General features: G+C 46.2%; 1 protein-coding gene across 1 annotated transcript; it reads left to right on the forward strand.

Annotated features, from left to right (window-relative positions):
• On the forward strand, positions 1 to 26535 carry SLC6A5 (solute carrier family 6 member 5). The gene is made up of 15 exons (XM_064163934.1): positions 1 to 517; positions 1680 to 1818; positions 3116 to 3247; positions 3562 to 3735; positions 4753 to 4894; positions 5368 to 5500; positions 6407 to 6541; positions 6900 to 7003; positions 10063 to 10187; positions 12771 to 12883; positions 13786 to 13917; positions 14778 to 14877; positions 20087 to 20187; positions 23118 to 23285; positions 26112 to 26535. Exons 1-15 carry the CDS (start codon positions 11 to 13, stop codon positions 26265 to 26267), a joined length of 2361 nt encoding a protein of 786 aa, XP_064020004.1. The 5' UTR covers positions 1 to 10; the 3' UTR covers positions 26268 to 26535.

Consider the following 26535-nt stretch of genomic DNA (forward strand, 5'->3'; position numbering starts at 1 on the left):
TCAAAGGGATATGAGCAAGCCGGTTGTGAACAATCCTGAAACCGCTGCTGCTGGACCTAGTGAAGGTGCAGGGGTTGTGAGAACCAGCCCCGAAAATGACCCGCAGAATGCTCCATTGCAAGCCCCTGCCGCGGTGGCCAAGCTTCCGCGATCGCTCTCTAACGACAGCAGAACGCTTTCCTCCGAAGAACCTAAACCAAATGATTTTGAGAGGACCAAAGTCGGGATCTGCAAGCTCAGCAGCACCCCAATGCAAGCCAACTCCACCCTCCGGAGGGAATCCGTGGAAACCTTCCCGTGCAAGCACACCCCTGGGGCAGGGTCCGCCGGGCAAGCTGCTATCCCTTACTGCAAAATCCCCGCTTTGCAGAGCACAGACGGGGACGCCAACCTAACCCTTGGTAAGAGCACACTGGAGCAAAACAATGCCAAAGGCTCATGGATGACCTTGAGCCAGAGTACCGTGGTGCTGGGCACAGATGGCAACACTTCTGTTCTTCCTGGCAGAGTGGAGGGGGTAAGTTGGCTCTTTTCAGGGTTTCTTCCCCCAGATCAGCTTGTGGGAGTGAGTGGTCTTTGCCTCTCAGCACTGGTCTGACTGAAGCTCTAAAATCAGGTTCAAATCAGTCAGTGATAGGGCTGTGTCATGGGGAGGGGGAAGCGGAAGGACAGGGTCGGGGCAAGATTCGGTACTGCTGTTGAGGGCTACCCGTGGGATATGGGTATAATCGACAGTCAGCAGTGCTTGGCTAATCCAAAGTGTTCAATGAGCCGTGCCCGTCCCCACCACCCGGTCCAGTTGGTGTACCCTCTCTGTCCCCAAGGCCAACCCCTGGCCCCAGCATCAAATGCCAAAGACAGGAAAGCCGCTCCCACCCTCTTGGACTTGGTGGGCTGCTCAAGCCTTGGAGCCTGTAGCCAAAACCAAGGCGAAATCACCAGAACCTCCCAGGACACCAAACCCTGCCAGCCAGGGCACTGCCACGGGAGGGATTTGCCGTTGGTCGGCGTGCGGGGCCTGGCAGGAGCCGGTGTCCGCCCTCTCGGTGCTCTCCTGCCCCACTGCGTGTCTGGGCTTGCCCGGGAAGGGGGGAGGGGCGGGTTCGTTCTCTAAAAGCGTCTTTTTCACTTGGTTTCTGTGTGCGGGGCAAACGGCAGGGCCCGTGCGGGCTTTGCTGAGCTCGGCGGTCGGTCAGTCCCCGGTCCGAAGACTCCGCTATTCAGAGAGGGCAGGTTGGCCTCCGGTGCAGCAGAGGATGAGGAGCCAGGCCACCCCCAGAGCCCTGCGGGGATGCCAGCATGGCTGGGAGATGCGCATTGCAGTGGCCGGAGGCCCCGGGCAGGCCGTGGAGCCCAGGCCCGCGCATTCAGGGCTTGGGTGCGCGGGCAATGGGGGCTGACACACACCCGCACCCCACACACCCGCCCCGGGCTGCAGTTGCGCTCTCCCGTTCCCCGGGAGCAGCCTGGCAGAAGGACAGGGTTTGAAAAGCTTCTCTGCTGTTTTCTGTGTCAGAGGAAATCCCGGGCGGGGGCGGCATGGGAAGATCTCTCTTTTCCCCTCCCATTCTCTCCCCCTCCGGTGAACCCGGCGGCATCAGCACTGCGATGCTTGTTTGCAAAAGTGGCTGTTTTCCGACCTCTCTTTCCCTCCCTTCCTTCCTTTTCCCCTCTTTTAGGAAGACGATGTAGGGGATGAAAATAAAGCCCGAGGGAACTGGTCTAGCAAGCTGGATTTCATCCTCTCCATGGTGGGTTATGCAGTGGGGCTGGGCAATGTCTGGAGGTTCCCGTACCTGGCCTTTAAGAATGGGGGAGGTATGATGGCTTTTTCCTGTCTCTCTACCTGCGGTACCGTACGTGGCTGAGCCGGTCCCTGCCTTCTTGGTGGGGAGAAACAGGAGGGAAGGAAGCGCGGGGCAGCCGTGCCCGCTCGCCTGGCAAAACCAGGCAGCACGCTCCTGGCTGAGCCCAGGTCCGAGGGCACCTCCAGACCACCTGCAACTCGGCTGAGAATCCTGGCTAGGGCTTTCTGATGGTTAATTCTCGAAGTAGGAAAGCTCCTACAGGATTTCGTTAGAAGGTAGCGCTCTCCTTTAAAACACCTGCAATTAGCTGGTGCTGGTAGGAGAGGGAGGAAAACGAAGAATTGATCACACCGGGCACGGAGTGAGGGCTCTGGGCTTCTCATTTCACCTAGTTTGATCTGGTCTGACTGCACAAACGATGGGACTGGGCGAGTGGAAGAAGGGGAGGACGATGCAAAGGGTTTCCCAATCAGGAAAGTCACAGGAGGACACTTGAACCCATCTCGACCCGTTCTGTTATTTCGTGAAGTTTGGGGCATTTATTTTAAACCTCTCCATGAAACGATTCGAAAACAATCGCTGAAAGTAAGAGTGGTGCTGAGCAGAACAGAGGAGAAGGAAGGTTGGAAGAGGGGTTGTGCCGTTGACAGCTTAGAAGGAGAATAGAAAGTTTATTTGCGGAGGTTCTAACAGAGGTCTCATCTAAACTGGGAGCTGCTGTGGTCACCCTCCTGCAGCTGAGAGCCGCTTCTGGCCGCGCAAGGCTCTGAGTGGGGGATGTGGGTGCTGCGAGCATTGGGAGCAGTTGTGCAGAGGCTGTAAGAGCTGGTTTCTGTGAGGGAACTCAGCGATTTTAAACCCAGTCTGGTCCTTACCGGAGAGCTTTGTCTTTCTTACGTGTAAGAACTTGTAAGCGGGAGCTGTTGAAATATCCGTGTAATGGCAATATTCTCGCCAGTAAATACTGGAAATGCAGAAAGCTGCTTCCCCTCACCCTGCTCTGGGGCCGCCAGGAATCGCCAACAAATCGAAAACGCTTAGGAGCCGCAGATCTTGACTCGGGCTGTCCCTAGTATCCCGGGCACAAATAGCCTGGGTTTACCCCAGGAGTGCCCGCTTCCAGCCTGCTATGGGGGGTGCTGAGGCGGGGATAGCTGTCCTGTGGAGCTTGCGCGGGACTCTCCGCACCGGGTCGTGGAGGTAGGCGAATTCACCCCTATGTAATGGGTGAGGAGGCTCCCCCCAGCCCCGGTCTGTGCGTGCTGATTGAGGTTGTTCTCTCTTTTCTCCCCGCTCCTCCCTACAAGGTGCGTTCCTCATCCCCTATTTGATGATGCTGGCTCTGGCCGGGATCCCCATTTTCTTCCTGGAAGTCTCTCTGGGACAGTTTGCTAGTCAGGGGCCCGTGTCAGTCTGGAAAGCCATCCCCGCCTTGCAAGGTGAGCGGAGCAGGAGCCGACCTGGTTTTTGGGGAGCATGTCCTGCACCCCCTCTCTCGCATGGCTTAAGCATCGCCGTCTCCTTGCGCCCCGCTCCGCAGCGCGTCCGCAGGCATGTAGCCGCATGCCAAAGGCTCTCCCTCTGGTTTCCGCAGCGTTTAGAGCGCATTTTGCGCGGGGGGCGCCCTTTCTGGCGGGGGATGCGCTTTGTACCTGCATCAGACGAAGCCGCCGGGATCTGCTGAGGTGGCCGGCGCCCACCTGGGGTTAACTGCGGTCTCCTCTCTCCCCTCCCTCCCTCTCGTTTCCCTCAGGCTGCGGCATTGCGATGCTGATCATCTCCGTCCTGATAGCCATATACTACAACATTATCCTCTGCTACACACTTTTCTACCTTTTCGCCTCCTTTGTACCTGTGCTGCCTTGGGCTTCCTGTAACAACCCGTGGAACACGCCAGACTGTAAAGATAAGAACAAACTTTTGTTAGGTAAGGTGGGATAGGATTTTAGTTATTTATCTGGGAGGTTTCCAGAGCTTTCTCTGGCACAGCTGTGCCCCTGGGAGATGTCAGCGGGGACTGCGGATGCCCATGGCTGGGCGAGGTTCCTAGCAGGAGGACCGGTCGCTTCCCAAGCCCCTTTGATCTACATCAGATGGGCGTCTTCCACCTCTTTTATTTTTTTCCTCACCAAGGCTAAATGCAATTTTGAATCTCTAGTGCTAAAGAAGCCCAACTCTGTCTATTTCTCGCTTTCTGTCTTCTCGTGGTTTTTGATTTTCAGGTGACAGCCGCGTAGGGGAGAAGGCAGGGGCTAAAACACTGTAGCTAGCAGCCTCCGCTTCTTGTCACAACCCCATGGGCTTTAGCCAGGCGTTTTAAAACAAAACCCAAGCCCAAACAAATAAACAAACAACCAAACAAAAGCACGCACTTCACCCTCCCCAGCCCAAAACAAAACCAATCAACAAAACCCGTCTCAACCTCCTCCGGAACTCGTTTTTGCAAAGAAGGCCAAACCAGGGAATTACATGAAAAGAGGAAAAATAAACTGAGCGAACTCTCCTGGATGAGCTACCAGCCCCAGCAGGGTGGTGCGCTCTCCCATCCTGCCTGGACTGGGCACGATTCCCCCGGTCTCCTTCAGCCCTCCTTAATCTCAGCCCGAGGCTATGCCCCTGCTCCATTGGGGTGACTCCTGAGAAGGAACGAGCCCCCCCGCGGGCTCCTTCAGTTCCTGCGGCTCTTTTTATGCCTTAAACATTTGTGCTACATCATGAGGTCTTTTAAGACCCGGATCTTTCCCAGACCCTTAGAGCTTCTGTAAGGGAGGTGTTCAGAAATCTAACACGGAACAGAAGTCAGTTTGTGTGATCTGATGCTTTTTGTTGTCATTTTACACTCAACCCGGAAAAAAAAAGCAAAATAAGTTTCTCTCTCTCTCTCTCTCTCTCTCTCTCTCTCTCTCCTTTTTTTTCCCCTTTTCTTCCCCTGATTTCCCCCTAGATTCCTGCATTATTGGTGACCACCCCAAAATACAGATTAAGAACTCCACTTTCTGTATGAGTGCCTATCCAAACTTGACTATGGTTAACTTCACCAGTGAAGGAAACAAAACGTTTGTCAGTGGAAGTGAAGAGTACTTCAAGTAAGATTTTCCTTTGTTTGGAGACGTTACATTAATCCATTGTATGCATGTTAATCTTCCCCTAAACCCCACCGTAACAGACAACAAATCGCTGTTTGGAGGACTAGAAATACTCCAGTTAAGGACAGCAAACAATGGTATTTTTTAATGCCCAGCAATGATGAAAGCTACATTTCAAGCACTGGGTTATTTGTGCTCCGTTCCTGTGGTGCTAAGCACAGCTGGGGTGCTGGCCCTTGCCTGGCATTTTTATCTACTACTGCAATGCAGATAAATAAAATAATACATGGTGAGAATAACTGGAACATTCCAGAGAAACCGCTTGAGAATGCTACAGCAAAACAAAACGCTGTAGGAATTTGCACTAAATTACTGCCTGCAGCTACTGTCATTAATCTCCCCTTCTCCCCTTCGAAAAAAAAAATCTCTCTCTTCCTCTCTGCTTTTGTTTTGTTTTGTTTTTATCCCCTTAGATATTTTGTATTGAAGATTTCAGCAGGGATTGAATATCCCGGTGAGATTAGATGGCCCTTGGCACTCTCTCTTTTCCTAGCTTGGGTGATTGTGTATGCCTCCCTTGCTAAAGGAATCAAGTCATCAGGAAAAGTAAGCAAAATCTTTGTCATTGTCCACTTGCAAGAAAGCTTTAGAGGAAACAGGCTCTCATTTAAGGCAGCGAGTTACTGACAGTTATTTTCACAGGATCACAGGATGTTAAGGGTTGGAAGGGACCCAAGGAGATCATCGAGTCCAACCCCCTCTGCCAGAGCAGGACAATACTATCTAAGACAGATCACAGAGATCCATTTTCAGCAGATGGCTAAGGATTAATGAAATGCCTTTTCCCTGACTCTCTTATGTTCCTTCTATTTTTTAACTGCCTTTCTAAAACATTAACAAAAAAAGTTCCTTGGTGCAGTTTAAAATGAGTTCTTCAGCTGCACTTAGCTGCTGGATGATAAAAGGGTGCCTTCACCAACTTTCCCTGTTCTGTGTGCTGGTCGTTAAAATTCCCCAATCACTTCATGTTTCGCTGTAATCAGGGAAATGATGGTGTAAATGAAGCTGTTAAGGAACATCAGGATCAAGCTTCCCGCGGTCAGGGGTGTGAATGGTGACAGTGTGAATCCTCTCTTGCCACATATTTGTGTGTCAGTTTTTAGAAACTCCTCCTCGCAGTAACCCTGCTCCCTGCTCTGTTTCTCTGACCTCTCCCATGTCGTTCTCTCCATTGCCCTTCAAATAGGCAGCTTTCTGCCCTGCCTCCTAATCGGCAGCTAAGTCAAGAGGGAGCATGTCCTCTCCTCGGCATGGAAGCAACAGGCACAGGACCTGGCCTGGCAGCCATCTGAGCAGAGAACTGTAGCTTTGCTCTTCAGCAGCAGCACTGATTTGGGTGTTGTTGGGACTCTTTTTTGCTTTCTTCAGGCAATAGTGCAGCCCTTGTAGTTTTCCTTCTCTTCTTATAGACCCAACTAAGTAGTCTACATAATCTTTCTTTTGCCTGTCCAGGTGGTGTACTTTACAGCTACGTTCCCTTATGTGGTTCTCATCATCCTTCTTATAAGAGGAGTAACTCTACCTGGAGCTGGAGATGGAATCTGGTACTTCATCACACCAAAATGGGAGAAGCTGGTTGATGCTATGGTGGGCTTACTATTGCATTTACATCTCTGCTAGAGTAACAAGCCACACAGATTTCTTCTCTCTGCTGCAAGCAGATTTTTTCCTCTTGATTTCTATTGTCTTTGCTGAGTGTGTTTGCACTGGTATGTATCAGGCAATATAGTGTGAATTTTTTATGCCTTCAATATACAGCAAAGGTTTTATATTGCCACTTTACATGGAACAGGAACAGGATTTTGCTTTTAAGTCTTCTGTTGGCATCCAACACTCTTAAGTTCACTTAAACTATTTCAATGTTAATCCCCTAACAGTAACATTTATCAGTGCTATTGATCTTTCTAATACCCCTGCCTGAAGCCAATGCTGTTTCCCCTCCTAGGTTTGGAAGGATGCTGCCACTCAGATTTTCTTCTCCTTGTCTGCAGCATGGGGAGGTCTAATTACTCTCTCTTCTTACAACAAATTCCATAATAATTGCTACAGGTATGTCAGGGTGAAATCAGTCTTGTTCAAACTTGCAGAAAGCTTTTTTTTCTATATCTCTTTCTTTGGTGTATTCTTATTTATTTATTTGATTTTAAAAAGTGCCTTTTGTGTCTCTTTCATACATCTTCATTTGGTTGGTTGATTGATTTTTGAGTGTGTGTTTATTTGGTTGGTTGAGCTTTTTTGTGTGTATTCTATTTCTGTAATCTTTTCTGGGTTTGTGCATTATGTCTTCTCCCTAGGTCCTAATTTACAAGTCCCAAGATAAGCCTTAGGCCTATTATAGTCCCTATTGATTTTTTTCCCTTTCATAATCAGCAGTTTTAGGTTGAAAAGCAGTCTGAGAAGCTGCCCACAGCTGAGCAGTGGCATGAAGCCCTGCAAGTTGTCAACCTCTGCTGAAGAGCAACTCCTGTGTGGAATGGGCTGAGTTTGCCATCCTGAGACATGGGTGGCATGCAGTTGCCACAGATGTGATTCTGGTTTCTCCTAAATGTTGTTATTTTTTTATCCAATCCCTCTCAGTGTAGCTTCCTATGTCTCAAATTATTTCAAGTGGTCAAATCTGAAATCACCTTTGTTTGAACCACTGCAAGGTATTTTGGTAAGGAAGAAGTCCTCCTTCTGGTGGCATCGCACAGCTTTTTCATCACCAAATGTGCCAGATAAATGTTGGTAGATGGAAAAACCAGAAGTCCATGCTTCACTGCTGTTTTATTGTCTTGCTTTTACTGAAGCAAACCTTTAATGATCCCTGCAGTGAAATGGGTGCTGATTCAGGACCGACAACAGCATGCAGAGGGACTGCCCCGAGAGCATACCTAAAATCTTCCCTGTGTCAAGACTTTACGCATAGAGCCCCTTGGGATTTGAACTCCCATATCTTAAACTCCTAAGTACTGCTTACAAAATGCCTTTGAAAAGAGATGTGGATCAGGGGTTTACAAAGGAATTCCAAGAGTTGTTTCCTACTAGTGTTCAGAAGTAGTGGGGCATAATTACCCTAAAATATAGATGAATAAGCATCAGTTATGTGTACTCAGTTACCTCCATCCAGCTCTCGTTTGGGAAGCATTTTAAAACATGCTTTTTCAGGGCTTGGATTTGGTGAGGAATGAATGAATGCATTTGGAATACCAGGAGATAAAAAAATGGGGGAGGCATCAAGCTAGCTTTGTGCATTCATTTAGCAATACTTTGTGGAGTTTGGGAAAAGTTAATGAGATTTTTAAACCAAATACTTGGGAATGAAGTATAAAAATCTGACAGGGCTAACACTAAGTAGAAGTTTTACCTATAGGAGAGAGAAATATGTGGAACTGAAGCAGAGATAATTAGAAAAGCTCAGTTACTTCTAATCTGCTTAATTTTACAACCCATCTTCAACACTGAAATGAAGCATGACTATTTTCCCTTCCAATTTTGACATTAATTACATTTTAATATTGCAGATAAAATTGTAATTTTCAGTTACATTTCCATTTAAAATGTCATTAAATAATCTGCAGTTGCAGTAAATTTACACAAATTCACTTCAAAAATGCATAACCTAAAAGCATTTTAAGTAAAACTTAGTCAGGTTTGGAAGAATTAAGGCATGATAATCCCAAACAGAACATTGCAATTCTTTTCTGTTGACCTGAGGAATTAACCTAATCATTTCTGTTAAGAGATGCTCTGTTAGAGATTCCAGAAGTTTGCCAGCTCAGTAAGGTTCTTAACAGCATTTGAGGTTGTATTATGTTCAGTTCCTGACAAATCACAGTAGGAATAAGCAATTCTAGCCAACTTCATTTAAACTGCGTGATTCCCACCCACCTGCTTCATAGCACTTTAAGGGCAAGTCTTTTGTACACACATTTTGAGGACAAAATAGAAACCTTGTCAAGAATGTTAATAATTATGGCTGGGGGACCAGAAGTGCTGGTTTCCTGCAATTCAGATGTACTTTCCCAGTACAGTGTGGCATTCTGGTGTGGGTTTCTTCAGATTCCTATAACAACTCAGTGAAAAATGATCCCAGGGAATCCTCTATAGGCTGCCAGATGGGGCAGTGCTTAAGGGAGTGCTGCAAGGTACAGAAAGCTTAACCCTGGAATCTTGTGGATAAATCCAGGAAAGTTACAGGACAGAAGTCATCTTCCCTGGGCAGTGGTGGTTAGTCCATGTGTAACAGAGTAAGCAGGTATCTGCAGCCAGCAAAGAGTAAAAATGCATTGCAGATTGTCTCATCATTGCTGCCTTCTTTGGAGAGGCCATGAGCAGCCTTGCTCGTCCTCCTGCATGTCCTGTTGCTTTCTATACAGCATGTGGGAGGGAGAAAATTCACATCTGCCCTGGTGAGACCTCATCTTGAGTACTGTGTTCAGTTTTGGGCTCCTCAGTTTAAGAGGGGCAGGGATCTGCTGGAGAGGATCCAGCAGAGGGCTACAAGGATGATGTGGGGGCTGGAGCACTGCCTGATGAGGAGAGGCTGAGGGACCTGGGACTGTTTAGTCTGGAGAGGAGAAGACTGAGAGGGGATTAAATAAATGTTTATAACTATCTGAGGATTGGGGGTCAGGAGGGGGGGGACAAGCTCTGCTCACTGCTCCCTGGGATAGGACAAGGAGCAATGGATGGAAGCTGCATCACAGGAGGTTCCAGCTCAACACAAGGGGGAACTTCTTGACTGTAAGAGTCACACAGCACTGGCACAGGCTGCCCAGAGAGGTTGTGGAGTCTCCTTCTCTGGAGCCTTTCCAGGCCTGTCTGGACGTGTTCCTGTGTGACCTGAGCTAGACTGTATGGTCCTGCTCTGGCAGAGGGGTTAGACTCAGTGATCTCTTTGGGTCCCTTCCAGCCCCTAACATCCTGTGGTCTGGTTCCTAGTGGTGCTGTGAAGACTTCTATCACCTCTAATCAGCACCAAATGTACCTGGTAAGTGTAAAGGTGGACCTTCACCAGTGTTCCTATGGAATGTGTGTGCTCATCAGAGGGACTCATTGTGCACAAACTCCTCCTCCACTGCATGGATTACAACAGGTTGATGTGGATTATTGTGTTTTCTTCCCAGGGACACATTGATAGTCACATGTACCAACAGTGCCACAAGTATATTTGCAGGCTTTGTCATCTTCTCGGTCATTGGCTTCATGGCAAATGAGCTCAAAGTGAACATCGAAGCTGTGGCAGACCAAGGTAGGGTATACCTGTTTCACTGCTTTGGCACATGGTAGCACCTTCAGCTCTCTTATTAGTGATGACATCGACATTGGAGGTGTGAATAACAGCTTCAATCTGCAGTGGATTAATAAACTACTTGTAGATATTTCCATATGGGAGAAGCTATGCTGGGAAGTATGCTAGGAGGTCAATGTATTACTTTGAAGCTCCTCATCACTAGTTTGGTAAGAGCAAACCTGATCAAAAAATAGGAGAAATCTCTTAGTTACTTTTGTTTATTCCTTCTCACTAAACTGAAAAATGAATAATCCCATGGATTATTGAGGCCATGAGCAACCTGTTGTAGTGGGAGGTGTCCCTGCCCATGGCAGGTCGTTGGAACTGGATGAGCTTTGAGGTCCCTCCCAACCTAAACCATTCTGTGATTCTGTTCTACGATTCTTGCAGTACTTTTGACCTCAGAGATGCATATAAAGGTGCTGGGTCACACTCAGTTTCTGCAGCAACTTTGGTTGGTACATGGGAGCTCAGCTGTTGAGGACAGAGCTGCAGTTCAGTCAGAGGAAGTTAGTGCAGAGTTTGCACTGGCTGATCCTTGGTGGGTTGGGCTGCTGGAGGGTCTGAGAAGAGAATTTCACAGGATGGTCAGCTAGCAAACTGATTCTTGATAGTAGGAGATACCACACTTGCAAGCTAATGTAATGTCAGTTCAGTCTCTTTTTGGTTTGCCACTTGGCTGAGTGGGAACAGGAAAGCTTTATTCTTATCCCCATTTTCTGTCTGGATTAGGCCACTGTGTTTGAGAAGCTCCATTTTTAGCCAGGTGTTTTAGGAGTTTCTATTCATCTTTTCATTTTAGACCTTACCTTCGTTTTGAAACAATAAGACAGACAAAGGAAACCATCCCCAAAGCTTAATGCATGCTGTAAGGAATTAAAAGTCAAAGCAGCTTCAAAGAGATGGACAGAGGGAGGGTGGGGAGACATAGGTGCTAAGGAAGGTGAAGGAAACACTTGATTCAGCTGGGTCATCTCCCTGGAGATGGCATTTTTAGTGCAGAGTATCACAACACTCTTCTTTTGAGTGCTTGGTGGTGGTCTTTGGGTGAGTGACTAGGCATAAGCTGAAGGTCTGTTCCCAGCTGTTTCAGCAGCTGTTCCAAAGGAGGCAAGAAAAGCTGTCACTAGGCTATCTTATTGTAGGGCTCTCAGTGCCTTTGTAAGAGCCTAGTTAGGTCATTTAAAATATTTCATGAGGGTGAGGCTTCACTGCTCTCTGTGACAGGGGGAAGCAGATTTGGTTGCATAATAGGAGGCAACTGCACAGTAGAAAGAGAGAGAAGATTAAGAACTGCAGATTTTGGATGAACACAGTTAAAAGCACACTCAGCAAATGAGGAAAAAGAGCCACTCCTCAGCCATATATATATATGTATATTTTTTTTGAGCTGGATTTCTTTTAGCAGTGAAGGGAAAAATGACAAGAGTTAGGATGACCTCCATTCATGTTTTAAAACCTTGAATGAAAATGGGAAGGTTTTGTTGGTTTGTGTTGCTTTGCTTTGCTTTGTTTTCTGAAACACATAGTTTATTCCTCCCCTCCTCTCCCCTACTTAGAATCTTCCTTTCAGGAAAACCTCCTGTCCCTGATGAACAAATCAAACACTTTTTTTCCTGGAGGGAAAGCTGAGGCAATCTATTTTTATTTTCCTGTCTCAGTTTGATTAAGAACACACTGCAGTTGAAAACCTGTAGTAATTTCAAATGCAAGTTCAAAGTCCTTGGACTTCTGTGAATGTTTCCTGTCTTTAATAACCCTTTAGAAAGAGTTCTCACCCCCTCTAGATCTCTGAAGAGGGAGAGGATGGGAACTGGCCTCCCTGTGACTGTTTACTTGTGCCTGGATCCTCTCTGGCATGTGGTATCTTGGAGAGTTAATAGAGGCTGAGATGTGCAGCTTCACATTCTAGAACTAAACTTCTTGAGAAGTGTGATTAATGGAAACCCATTATCTCAAGGTCTAATTAAACTCTTACATGCAGCAAGCTAGTGCAAACAGAGCCCTTATCTCTGGCAGTCAAGAAGAACTCTTTAATCAAGAGATGAAAGAACGTGTTCATGCATACATAGTGGTTCTACAGGCACCTTTTGATTCCCCAAAGCCATTTTCCTCCAGAGCATTTTTAAGGCAGCAACACTCAGTGTGTCGTGTGCAGTGTTATTTTTTTTCCCCACCAAGATGTTAACTCTTGTTTTTGTCTTCTGTTCAGAAGAAACTCCAGACACTTCACAAGCTGCCTGTGGAGGTTATTTCAAAAGCTGCTAAAAATGGTGTGGTTTTTCTCAAGTATGTGAGAAAGCAACAGTGTTCTCTGGAGCAGAAACAGCGGGGCTGGGGCTTTAGAGAATGAGATGCAATGCTCTAGATTGCAGCTTTAGGACATGGGACACAATAATCTAGAGTAGAAACGTGTAGAGCCCCTTCCTGTAAGCATGGGTCATGCCTTCAGCACTGTGTGGCTCTCATTTGTATCTTGCCTTCAATCAGCAGTAGTAATGGGATGCAGGATATCACAGCTTCTGTTTTTCTCTTTTCTAGGTCCTGGAATTGCTTTTGTGGTTTATCCAGAAGCCTTAACTAGGCTCCCCCTCTCTCCATTCTGGGCTATAATATTCTTTTTGATGCTTCTGACACTTGGATTGGACACTATGGTAAACCATTTTTGTTTCCCTTTTTTTCCCCTACTTGTTTGTTTGGAGGACTGTGAGGTTAACTGCTGGTTTTGTATGGCCCGTGGATTGCTTTGTAAGCAGAGGAATGAAGTAAAGCCACCAGTGCTGAAATTCTTCAGGGGGGAGCTTTGGTGTTGACAGAGCTTTGGTTGTGCAGCCCAGACAGCCAATTGTGTCGTGGGCTGCAGCTAGAGCAGCGTGGCCAGCAGGGCAAGGGAGGGGATTCTGCCCCTTGGCTCTGAAGTCCTCAGACCCCACCTGCAGTCCTGTGTGCAGTTCTGGAGCCCCCAACATAAGAAGGGCATGGAACTGTTGCAGCCAGTCCAGAGGAGGCCATGGAGATGCTCAGAGGGCTGCAGCAGCTCTGCTATGAGGACAGGCTGAGAGAGTTGGGGCTGTACAGCCTGGAGAAGGCTTCAAGGAGGTGTTGGAGTGGCCTTCCAGTATCTGAGGGGGGCTACAGGAAAGCTGGGGAGGGACTATTGTCAGGGTCTGCTAATGATAGGACAGGGGCAATGGGTTTAAACTGGCAGAGGGGAGATTCAAACTAGATATTAGGGAAGGGTTCTTTGCAGTGAGGGTGGTGAGATACTGGCACAAGTTGCCCGGGAAGGTTGTGGCTGCTCCCTCCATGAAGGTGTTCAAGGCCAGGTTGGATGAGTCCTTGAGTGACCTGTCCTAGTGGGAGGTGTTCCTGCCTTTGCAGGGGGTTGAAACCAGATGATCCTTGAGGTCCCTTCCAAGGTAAACCATTCTATGACACCTGAGTGGTTAGCACCTAGGATGGATTCAGAGCGCTGCCTTATGTTCCATCCTCTCCAGTTGGACCACTTTGTGTAGGTTGTGTGCACTGCAGTGACTCCTTTTATTTTGCCTTTCAGTTCGCCACTATCGAGACCATAGTGACCTCCGTTTCAGATGAGTTCCCCAAGTACTTACGGACGCACAAGGCACTGTTCACTCTCGGGTGCTGCGTCTCCTTTTTCATCATGGGATTTCCTATGATCACTCAGGTAACCACAGTTTCCTTGAGCATCGCTCTCCGTCCCCAGCGCCCTCTGGCGGCCCTTCTCCTCCTCTGCAAGCTGCAGGAGACAACCGAATTCTGCCGCAGCTGCAGGGACGCCCAGCGAGTCTGAAAGCCTTATGTGGTTTTTATTTAGGGAATACTCTAACTCACGCATATTTAAAAGCGTTTGCCGTTTAACCTTTCAGACTTAAATTTTCCCTGGCTGAACCTCTCCAAAGTAGTGATGCGAAGTAGGCGTTCACTTAAGAAAAAAGCAAAGTACATCATATACACGTGCACACCAGTTTTGGGTGTCTCCCTCCCTGATTAGATAGTTTTGGTAAACCCTGGAGTTCACAGTGGAACTCAGTGTCTTGTCCACTAATCCTTCAGTGTTCTAAATTCTTAGCTGTTTCAAGATGAGGTATGCATAATTTGTCTCACTATCTTATTCAGCCCCTCTGTCCCTCCCTCCCTTCCTCCCTCAGCTTTGCTGTTCTAAATTCTGGGGTGCATTCAGTCCTTTCTCCACTTGAATTATGCTGGTGTGGAAGGTCTGGTCACAGTTTAATCCTTCGTCTGGCAGGACTGAAACCAGCATTTTCCCAAGCTCTATTAGTTACCAGACTCAAGTGTACTCTCTGCTTTTCTTCTCTTGCTGGATTTAATATTCATTCAGCCAGAAAGAAGAAACTGTAGAGTGACATGAGTCTGTCCAGTCAGTGTTTGGATTCTTACTAGGGGCAGAGACTCCTGACTCTTGCTCTTGCCTCTGTTAGCACCAGGTAGAATTGTGACATATATGAAGAGGAACACCACCTATATGCCACAAGTAATGACTCTTTTATGCTTCCCTTTTTTCAGGGTGGGATGTATATGTTACAGCTTGTGGACACCTATGCAGCTTCTTATTCTCTTGTCATCATTGCCATCTTTGAGCTTGTTGGAGTTTCCTATATATATGGTAAGAAAAGATGCTGCTGTTGGGGCAGCCTCTGACAAAGTAAGACCTTAGCACATGGTGGAGTAGCTGGTAGTTCTTAAGGAGAGGAATAGAACTTTGTATATGTATGTATGTTTTTTTTCAAAAAGCCTCTAAATTCCCTTAGTTTGAACAGAAGTATAATGGGACTTCACTACTAAAGGATTCCTTTAAATATATATATTCAAAGGACTTTCATACAGTCTAATATCCTTGTCCCACCAACAGTTTAAAGTCAGTGCTTAAAGATGAATATAAAAACAGACCAAGAGTTTAGTGAAACTTCTCCAGGGCTTCTTTTTACACTCCAATAGTTTTAGAGGCAGAGACTTCCTGATCCAGAAGTGATACCTTTGTATTTAATAACTCTTGGAGGATTTATGTCCCATGTAGTCCTTCAGCCTTCCCTTTAGCCCATCTGTCTGTAACACAGAATCAAGACTGTGCAGCTACTCATTCATTATGCACAATGGCAACAGCAGTTCCATCAGTCCATGTTTGGAGGAAGATCCTCAGCTAGCATAAAGCAGTGCAATTGCCTTGATGCTACTGTAGCTGCATCAGTTTGGTCCCAGACTTGTCTATTGCTTTCAGGAGATTGATCCTTAGAAATACAATCTCAGATGGTAATGGCAGGACACATGAATATCTCCCTGCATAACATGATTAATTCATGTCTGGAGTGTGGTGATGCCACTTTAGACTTGCCTTCATAAGTAAAGGAAGATTTGAATATCAGTGTTAAAGATGCTAAAGATTAAGTTGTTTCCTCCACGATACAGATGAGGTTTCCTTCTTCCCTCCTCCTCTGTTTGCTGAGAGCATACCTGAGCACTGCTGTGTTAAAGCACTGCTCTCCTTCTTCCTGGCCAGCATCCTCTCTGTGCCAAAAACATTGCCCCCTTTAGAGCTGCCATTGCTATCTAAGTGCGTTCTTAAAATGTTTTAGAATAACCCCCAAACTGCTTAAATCTGTCGATTTTCTTTGCTCTGTATGTTTGCAAATAAGATTGGAGGTAAATAGGGAGCAGATGCTGGCTCTGTTCCCCCTCTGGACGCTGTGTGGCAGGAGCGCTGCAAACCTGCCTTTGAAGAATAAGATTTTCTCAGGCTCCGAGGCAAAATTGCTGTGGCTGGTGCCCGTTTTGCCCAATCAATTCACTCTCTTAAAACACTGACTTTTGTGAAAGCCATCAAATAACACAGAAAGAGTTCTAAGGCTACAAAGAAAGGACTTGAACAGAGGAGAAGTTTTTTTAGTTGCATATTACTTTGATGTAATCAGAGGTAGAAACGTCTGCCGGTTACAAATGACTCTTTCCATGCTTTCTGCACCAACTGATTGTTAATCAACAGATGTCAGTAACGCCTTTGATGTAAACTGTTGCCAAGATTATTCCCTGGAATTAACCTTTTGCTGGATTAAAGAGCTTCCAGTCTTTTATACACGAAAGAAAAAAATGGGCAAGATTTCCTCTGCAGTAATTTGCTTGACTAATGTGGCTCTGCTACTTCTGTTGCATTAAAGCCACTTTTGTGAGGGCTGTTCACAGCAACGCAGCTTGTATAGCTGTGATTTGTATGTTGTAAACACAAGTTTGCTCCTGCTCCTGTTATATTCCTTCAGGCAGTGCTTAAAATTGGCATAATACATTTTCAAGCTCTGACAGTCGTGGTTTTACACTCCACTGACACCTTTCTCTGTGTGCTGGTTCTCTTCATAGCAAGCAGGTTGGCACAATAGTGGCAGGTGCTTTTATGATGAAATAAATCTGTCTATAGTCCTTGTTACATGTTCTGCCTGCTGAGCTGCTTGAGATTTTTGAATTAAAAAGAGGCACACTTGGTTATTTCCTTGAGATCTCTTATTTTTCAGCAGAGCCAGTGCTTCATAATCCAGTGAAATGCTGGGTTTTTCATTTCACATGCTGCCATAGACATTTATTCTCCAGTTGCTTAGATTATGATGCATGACTGCTAACGAATAGCTCAGAGCTGTGGGTATTAATTTAATCATCAGCATAATTCCCACTGTTACACTTTGTAACGTGGAGATAAATACCAAGATCCTTGTGCCTGAGCAAAACACTGCTGGGAACTGAAAATGTGTGACTTTAACTTTGTTCCTGCTCCTTCCAGAACTGTGTTTTTGACAATCTGTTGTTGAGAACGATCCTCACCAGAGTGAGTGGGAACTGCTGGAGTGCATTTGTGGAAAGTGTTAGTAATTTTGAAACCCTTTACCTGTGGCAGAAGCAGTTGTCTGTCTAAGTTTGCATTCTGCTTTTTAATGGATTTTATATCTACACCACTTATGAATACATCATCCTGCTTTAGAGAGTGGAAATTGAAATATGGGATACGATGTGTCATTTATTTCCCAAAGTGATTCAGCAGGCCTGGCTGATCTGAGAGGGAGATTTAATCCTCATTCCCTTAACTAAAGCATCCTCTGTGCTTTCCCCTGAGAATTGACAAATCTATGCCCAGCCTTTCACGGAGAAAGAGACAAGTGCTGTGTAATCCCTGTGCCTGTTTACCTGCATTTGACCCCTGAGCTGATCACATTTAAAAGTGACTGAAGCTGTGAATATCAACCAATGATTCCCAGAAAGAATTACACTTTTTACTTGGACTTCCCAAAAGTCTCTGCAGATTTCCATGGAGCTTGCATGAATTTTGGTGACTCTCCAGCTAGGTGCACCTCCCTTGCAGCAGCAAGTGTAGCTGGAGTAGAGACACTTGGATGAGCTTTCAACCTTGTGGAAGTCCCTTCAGCTCATGATTCACTGCTGAAATTTGTTTAAAACTACTTTTACTTTTAAAATTGGACTCTCAAAGAAATCTCTGCAGATTTGCATGAAGCTTGCATGAATTTTGGTGACTCTCCAGCTAGGTGCACCTCCCTTGCAGCAGCAAGTGTAGCTGGAGTAGAGGCACTCAGATGAGCTTTCAATGTTGTGGAAGGTTCTTCAACTCCTAATTCTCTGCTGAACTTAGTTTAAAACTGGTTCTGTTCCCACCACTGCACTGCAGGACTGACCACTGTGTGAGCACCTCCCAGATAACTCTCTACAGGTGGTACAGGAAGCTGTAACAAGCAGGTATATAAACCCCAGAGACCAAGCATTCTGTTGCAGCTAGGATCTCCTTTGGGATCTGTGAGTCAGCCACCCTGGGGTTACAGTCTGTCTGGGCATCCAAAGGTCTGTTAGAAAATGGAGCAGTCAGAAGGGTGCTGAAGCATGGTGATGCCAAGGGCCATAAAAGTTACATGTACTTTACAGAGGAGAGAAGAGGCTTTCTGAAGAAGAGCATTTGCTCTTACGAGTGGAAGAGAGAAAAAGAGGGAGAGGAAATTGCAGTTACAGGAAAAAAATGTGACATCTCTGTCCCCTTGGGTTATTTTTCTAAGCTTACACACACTGCAGGTTGTATTTTTCCCCTTCCCTAAATACAGTTCTTGCATAGAATCATAGAATCAACCAGGTTGGAAGAGAGCTCCAAGCTTACCCAGTCCAACCTAGCACCCAGCCCTATCCAATCAACCAGACCATGGCACTAAGTGCCCTAGCCAGGCTTTGCTTCAACACCTCCAGAGACAGCAACTCCACCACCTCCCTGGGCAGCTTATTCCAATGCCAATCACTCTCTCTGCCAACAGTTTCCTCCTAACATCCAGTCTAGACTTCCACTGGTATAACTTGAGACTGTGTCCCCTTGTTCTGTTGCTGGGTACCTGGCAGAAGAGACCAGCCCTACCTGTTTAATTTCTGCGTTTTCCTTTGCTATTTCTTGCCATAACACATTTTTTTCAAGCTTTTCTCTGACATGTTACCTGCCTGAACTGACTTACTCTCTGCTCACACCCTGCTTTAGGGCACCTCCAGTTCAGTCTAGCCCTGCTGCTTTCTTAGAGCTGCATCAGAAAGCACTGAGTATTGAGCCATTGCTATTTTTAACTTGATTCTGGAAACAGCCAGGTTGATAGGTTTATTTCTCTCTGATATCAACAGAAAGGACTCAAAATTAGGTGGATCATGCCAGGAGATTATCCCTTCTTATATTCAGCAGCAGCTGTGGCTGATTCTAAGGGCAATAAGAACATGAACCAGTTTATTACTTTTTTTCCCCCACGTGTTTATTTTCTTACTGAGCTTCTCTCCAATATTTAAGCTCTATTCCTGTCCCCACATCATAGAAGTTAGGCTAAATGCTGTAGAATAGCTTCTTTGTGAAATTTAAATGACAGCCATGACCACATTTTTGCCAGTCAAAACTGGCCCAAGTTGAAAGTGTTTATGTGATGGAGGAGTTCAGCCTTGGACTCCAGAAGTGCTTCCTCTTGTCATCCTTAGAAAAGCTGAAACAAATGTCAGTGGTTTACCTATTCCTTTTGGCTAAGTTTCTACTAGATGTACTGAGCAGGAACCATTCCCCCAAAGAGCTCTGTAGAACAAGGGTGAAATCCAGTCAGGGTTGTCTCAGCTTGGCAATAGCAGCTGCTGGGCCAGCTCACCTCCTCCAGGGGCATGGCACAGTCAGGGAGATGGCTGCAGAGGCAGCTGAAATGCTTTTTTCTGCTCTTGTGTGTCTTATTAAGTAACTTTGCTGATGTGATCAATATGATAATCTGAAGAATTAAGCTGTCAGTTGATCTGTTTGATCAAACAACACTGAATAGAATTTAAAATGCCTACAAGTGCTCTCTAATAATTCACAGTATTTCCTACATATCAGCTGAAAAGTAGCCAGACCTTAGTTGTTTCAGTGTGGAGTGATAGAGTTTGTACCCCAGTCATGTAGCAGAGAAGCTCAGATATCATCTGTGCTGAAATACATCTGCAGATATTAATAAGGTTCATCATCACAATGAAATAACAAGCCCAGGCATAATTGCAGCTACCCAGTGCACACTGCTAATGCTGTAACCACAAATGTACTGAACATTTAATCTCTATGTACAAGCTCATTTTTACTTGAATTCTCAGGAAGCAAATTTGTACCAGAATGGTTCCCACCATCATAGTCTCCTTTTTGCCACTGTATGGTCAGATCCTCCACTGGAGTTTCAAACCAACAAGCCAGAATTTGGTTTTGTAGTTAGACACAAGGAAGACCCCAGGAGCTGCGTTGCAAGCTGCAGCTGGCTTCTTTCACACCTAACTGCATTTTCATTTGCTGTTTTCAGGATTGCAGAGATTTTGTGAAGATATAGAGATGATGATTGGCTTCCAGCCAAGTAAATTCTGGAGAGTCTGTTGGGCATTTGTGACCCCAACTATTTTAACAGTAAGCAAGAAGCTTTTTAATGCCTTCAAAGGGGGTGGGTGTTGTTTTCCTCATCATTCATGAGGTTTCTGGATGGTCGTAATTCGGTCTTGGGTGCAGAGACCTACACACCTGCGCATGTGGCCTGCTCTGGCCTGTTCGCGTGTGTGCGCTGCACCGGCAGGTGGCGCTGCGGGACAGCGGCTGGGGGGGCACGGAGGAGGTGTATTGGGGGGGTGGGGGGGAGGCACGGGGGTGATACCTGCGTGCTGCGCTTAGACTAACCGAGGCAGGCTGTCGATGGGAAGTTAGACCCTGGCTTTTGAATCTTTTTGTCAGTCTTTTTGCCCTTCCCCGCTTTTCCTTCTCTTCTCATCCTGTTTTCTGTCCCCCACTTTTCCTGACTTTTCCCCCTCCTTTCTCCATTCCCCTCTTCCCTTCTTTCTCTCCTTTCCCCCCTTTTCCTCCTCCCTCTCATTTGCCCCCTTTTCCTCCTTTCTCCATTTCCCTCCTTTTCCTCTTTTCCCCCTTTCCCCCCTCTCTTCTCTCCCCCTCTCTCCCCCCTTTCCCCCTCTCCCTACTTTCCTGATTTCCTCCCTTTCTTCTCTTTCCACTTTTTCTCCCCTTTTCCCTCCCTTCTTCCCTTTCTCCCCCTTTTCTCCTCTCCCTGTATTTTCCTCCTCTTCCCGTTTTTTCCCTCCTTTCTTCCTTAATTTCTCTCCTTTCTTCTTAATTTTCTCTCCTTTCTCCCTCTCCTTTCTCTCCTCTGCTTCTCCCCCTTTCCCTTTATTTCCCCCTCAAAGCCAGGAATCAAGCTTTACTTCAAACTTAGCTGAGTGCTCCGTCTCAAAGGTGCCCTGCTCACACTTTTACCGTTCCCACACTTAACTGCCCAGCTCTTTAATGCTATGTTTCTTTTACGTTGTCACCTGAGTACTGATAGAATCTGGCTTACCGTGTTTGCTACAAGCATTAAAGAAGCCTTTCAGCCATTCCAAAAGCCTTCAGCCTGGGAAGTCAGGGTGAGTCCAGAGGAGGGCTCTCTCCTGTGAGGACAGGCTGAGGGTGCTAGAGGTGTTCAGTCTGGAGAGGAGAAGACTCCAGGAGGACCTTAGAGCTGCCTTCCAGTACTTGAAGGGATCCTGCAGGAAGGCTGCAAAGGGACTTTTCATCAGGGTGTCTAGAGACAGGGCAAGGGGGAATGGTTTGAAGCTGAGGGAGAAGAGGGTTAGGCTGGATCTGAGAAAGAAGTTCTTCAGTACCAGGGTACTGAGACTCTGGAATAGGCTGTGGGCATCCCCTTCCTGAGCATGTTGAAAGTCAGTTTGGATGAAGCCTTGAGCAGCCAAGTCTAATTGAGAGGTGTGCCTGCCCAAGGTGGGGAGGTTGGAGCAGATGAGCTCTGAGTTCACTTCCAACCTAAGCCATTCTGTGAAAACCACTCTTTTAAAAGCTCATCATTTCATGGCAGTGCTGTGCAGTTCCTACAAGTATTCAGAGCTTGGAAGTGCAAGGTAAGGAAAATTATTAGACTTGCTGAACAGAGAGGCTTACTGAAACGGTAAGTGAGGTGAAGAAGCAGCATGGTGACTCTGGTCTTCTGCTGCTACTTCTTCCAGAGAAGCTCTGTTTTGGATTATGTGCTGGGAAGTTCCTATTTGTGCTGTTCTTCAGTGCAGCACTGGCACTGGTAAATACTTCTGTTTCTGGGGAGAGGCTCTGGATGAAGCCAGTAACTTCTTTTCATTGTTACTAGGGAGGAGGGGATATCATTTCTGAAAACTGGAAGAGATGTAGTGTTTGCAGACAGCAGTGTGCATGTGGAGAGACTAATGAGTTTTGGTGAGCTCAGCAAAGTCCTGAGTTGGGAGGAAAAGGCATTTTCTGTGACAAGAGTAATTTCTCCAATGGGCATAATGAAGATGTTCCACTCTCCTGCATAGATTTTCTTTCCCAGCTGTCTTCTCTGAAGTATAGGATTGCTGCGCACAAAAGCCAGGTTCATCTTGCCTGCCGAGTGGCAACTGCTGTTTGACTGTGACAATATATAGGTATAGCTTGAAAAAAATCCCTTTTGAGAAGCCTCCCTCTCCCAGTGGCTGTATTCAGGATACTGCCTTAGACCCACTGCAAGGCTTTTCTGCTCTGTTCCTTTGTTGATCAGACTTGCACTCTTAGCTACTGCCAGTAATCATAACCAGGGAACATAACATTTTTTTTGTCTCTTGAGTAAAGCAGATTTGGAAAGCAAAGGAGGTCAGTCCAAACTTGCATGTTCTGTTGTTGTTCCCTCCAAATGTAATATTTAGTGAACTTCTGGTGAGAAATAAACTGACACTGATCAGTCGTAATGCAATTTTTATGTGACGGAACCAGACAAAGCACAAGCAAGCAATATCTTCTTTTCTGTTATTGCCTCTCTAAAGCTAATATTTGATACATTTGGATAGTCTAATATTAGACTTTCAATTACTCCGTATCTCTGGAAATCAAACTGATCATTTTTATATGTGCCTTCACCTAGTTACACTGCTATAAATCTTCTGTGTGCAATTATTGGAAGCACAGGCATTTCCCAAAAGTTACTGAATTATGCACAAATGTAAGCAGATGTATTGCTGCTCATACAGTAAGTGAAATGGAGTAACTTAGCATAATCACATTAGGTAAAACTGCCAATAGAGCATGTAATAAAGCATGTTACTCCAGGGGCAAGATTCTAATTTCAATTCTTCTGGCATAAATACAGTGATTTGGGGGAGGGGGGGAGGCACTTTGCAAGATTTCCATGCAACTCATTAGATTCAGGCCCTGACCTGTTTATTACAGCTTGTGGGAGCTCCTTGCCTTAGATGTATGCACTTTTCATCTGTGTGTGGATGCCTGCCACTTGTTGCGTGCAGGCTTGTTTTGCTTACTCAAATATATTTGTTTTCCTTCCTTGTTTCCAGTTTATTCTTTGCTTCAGTTTTTACCAGTGGGAGCCAATGACCTACGGAGCTTACCACTACCCAGGCTGGTCCATGGTGCTTGGATGGCTGATGCTGGCCTGCTCAGTTATCTGGATCCCAGTTATGTTTGTGATAAAAATGCATCTAGCCCCAGGCAAATTTATTGAGGTAATTCTTCTGTCTTTTTGCTGCATAAAAATATGGTCACAGGAGACTGTCTGGTTTACTTTACATTGATTTTTGTGATATCGAATGCCTGATAGCGCTAAGATTACATTCTGGCAAGCTAGTTATTGTGTTGCAAAGAGATGCTCAGTTGATTTAAAATGCAGCCCTCTATTCCTTGTTCCACAGCAAAATGCTCCTAAATTTTTAAGTGGCTGCTTTCACGAGAACTAGAAGAAGTTATGTTTCACAAGCTCTGGCGTGGTGCTACTGAGAGAAAGCTGTTCTAGATTTGTCGGCCTTCTTGCAAAAGCAGCATGTAGGTGTAGGAAGCACCAGCTGCTGATGTGCACCGTGTCACAGTCAGCCCAGCAGCAGTGCTAGGTGACATCAACCACCAAGTCACCTGTTTGCAGTGTGAGATGGTCAGGTACCTGCATCAGCTGGGATGTACTCCAGGAGGCTGTGCTGCTTGGTGAAGGTCAGGAATAAGATGTATGTAAAGCCCTCATGCTCTACAGCTTAACCCACTCATTACAAAACTTAGCTGGCAGTCTTTTTTCCCCCTTCTCTTTCTTCATCTCTTTGTCTTTCTTGAATAAGCTGATTGGCATCTGAGCATTAAAACATTCCATGTGGCACTGTTTTTTTTTCAGTGCTGCTTTGGTTTATTTTGCGCACCATGTTCCTGCCGCTTCCCCTCCCTGCTTCAGAGATGTGGCAGTCTCCTTCTGCTCTCTCTCTCTGTGCCTTGGCCCTGCCTGCCACCCTGCCTGCCACCACTGCCACTTCCCGGCTGTTGCCATCCCACCAGTTCCTCAGTTCCTTGGCAGGTGCGGTGCAGCAATGTCTTTGTCATGCCAGCATTTCATCCCCTCATTGCCTTCACCTTGTCTCTGCAGAAGTTCAGTGCTCTCATTTTGTCGCCTTTGAGGCTTTCTCAGCTCTGCCCTCTCATCACTGCATGCTGCTTGTGCTGCTCCCTACCTCAGGATAAGGAACAGACACTTGACTCCCCTTTTTGTAGCTGCTTTTGCAGTTCAGCTCTCCTGCAAAACCCATTGGGACTGTTACCTGCCTCAAAAGTGAAAAGGAGAGAAAATGTACTGAAATAGAGTGATCTTTTTGGTCTCTCAATATGTCACACGACACACGCCAAAGGAAAAAGCCCAGGCTTTTCTACCTCACACAGAACACAGCAGCTGAAGCGGTGGGGCACCCTAGGGAGAGCACCCAAATACACCTCTGGCACTAGGGCAACAAGACCACTTGTCAAAAGGGTCATTCAGCCTTTGTGTGGTGCACGTTGGCACGCGTTGGCCAGGAGATGACTGCTCCTACTGGAAATGAGCTAAGGTGACATTTGACTTCCTCATAGTCTCCAAAGTTTCTCTCACTGAGACAAATCACAGAATTAACCAGGTTGGAAGAGACCTCTAGCATCATCAAGTCCAACCCATCATCTAGCCCTTCTAATTAACTAAACCCTGGCACTAAGTGCCTCATCCAGCCTTCTCTTAAACGCCGCCAGGGATGGTGACTCCACCACCTCCCTGGGCAGCCCATTCCAATGCCAATCACTCTCTCTGCCAACAACTTCCTCCTAACATCCAGCCTAAAGCTGCCCTGGCACAACTTGAGACTGTGTCCTCTTGTTCTGTCACTGGGTGCCTGGGAGAAGAGACCAACCCCTGCCTGGCTGCAACTCCTTTCAGGTAGTTGTAAAGAGCCTCCTCTTCTGCAGGCTGCAAACCCCCAGCTCCTTCAGCCTCTCCTCACAGAGCTGTGCTCCGGGCCCCTCACCAGCCTTGCTGCCCTTCTCTGGGCACGTTGCAGTACCTCAACATCTTTCTTAAACTGAGGGGCCCAGAACTGGACACAGCACTCAAGGTGTGGCCTGACCAGTGCTGAATTACAGGGGCAGAATGACTTCCCCGTTCCTGCTGGCCACCTCATCTGACTTGTATCTGTAGTACTGACATATATTTTGCCACAAAACCAAGGAGTTCTCCTTATTGCCCTCCTAGTAGTGCCTCCAAAAGAAATACCCAAAGGTTGGAGCTATGTTGGAGGGGCCTTTGCTGCAGCCTGCTGTTTCCTGAATCCTGAGTCTGCTGCATTAAATTATTATGGTTGATCTGGGAGGTAAGAGTTGCAAACTGGTAATTAAGCAGAGATTAAAATAACTTATAGAGAGGTCTGATTCACTTTATTAGGTAATAAACATATAATTGTTCCCTCTTAAGTCATCAGAAATATGTTTTCTTTCTTTTTTATCTGTAAGTGCACCAAAAGATACATCCAATAAAGAAATCAGCGGAAAGATTAGAAGATTGTTTTTGTTGCTTGCCAGGTTAATGCTCTCCTCTTTTCTTTTTGTCTGCAGATAGAAATCAACCATCTTGTCAGCTCAAAATTAAAATCTTTGTTCATTCATAGCAATGTAATTCCCTTTTTTTTTTGTTTTGTCATTGGTATGCTTTTGGGAAATATGCTAAGCAGAAATCCAATTATTTTAATGCAGTTACCCACTGCTTAGACCATTGGGCTCAGTAATTGTGCACATGTCCTTCGGTAAGCGAGCCTTGCAATCTGCAGCAGTGGTTCTGAGCTCCCCTCATATGGTGTGGGGGGGAAATGTCTAATTAAAACCTGCACACTTCATCCTCTATCAATCTTGCAAACTTTGTGCAAAACAAACACCGAGCAGTGGAGCATTGCAAGGCCATCATCAATAATCTTAAACGAGCCTGTGCTCGTTCCTTCTGCATTGTAATTCTGCTCTGTAACTCTGAGTGAGACTCTCTTTTCTCTCCCCCTCCACTGCAGCGGCTCAAGTTGGTGTGCTCTCCGCAGCCTGACTGGGGACCGTTTTTGGCCAAGCACCGTGGTGAACGTTACATGAATATGATTGATCCACTGGGAACCTCTTCCCTGGGACTTAAACTGCCCGTGAAGGATATAGAACTGGGCACCCAATGCTAATAATTATGATGTGGGTGGCGATGATGTCCACCTTTTCTGGTTTTCTTCTCCCCTGCCCCCCAGCATTTCTTCTTTTGCTTTTTGCGGTGCCTAAAAGTGGTTGCTTAGGAAAGTAGGACTTAACTGTTGCATGCCATGGGGAAGCCCCAGCTAGACTGCTTCCAGGCATTGGTGATGCCCGTGACGTTGTCTGTACCTGCTGAAATAGCAAAAGCATATTGTGTTGCAGGTGACATACCAGTGTTTGTCAGGGAATGCAGAAATAAAC

Source organism: Pogoniulus pusillus, chromosome 24, assembly GCF_015220805.1.
Source record: "Pogoniulus pusillus isolate bPogPus1 chromosome 24, bPogPus1.pri, whole genome shotgun sequence".
Taxonomy (NCBI): Eukaryota; Metazoa; Chordata; class Aves; order Piciformes; family Lybiidae; genus Pogoniulus; species Pogoniulus pusillus.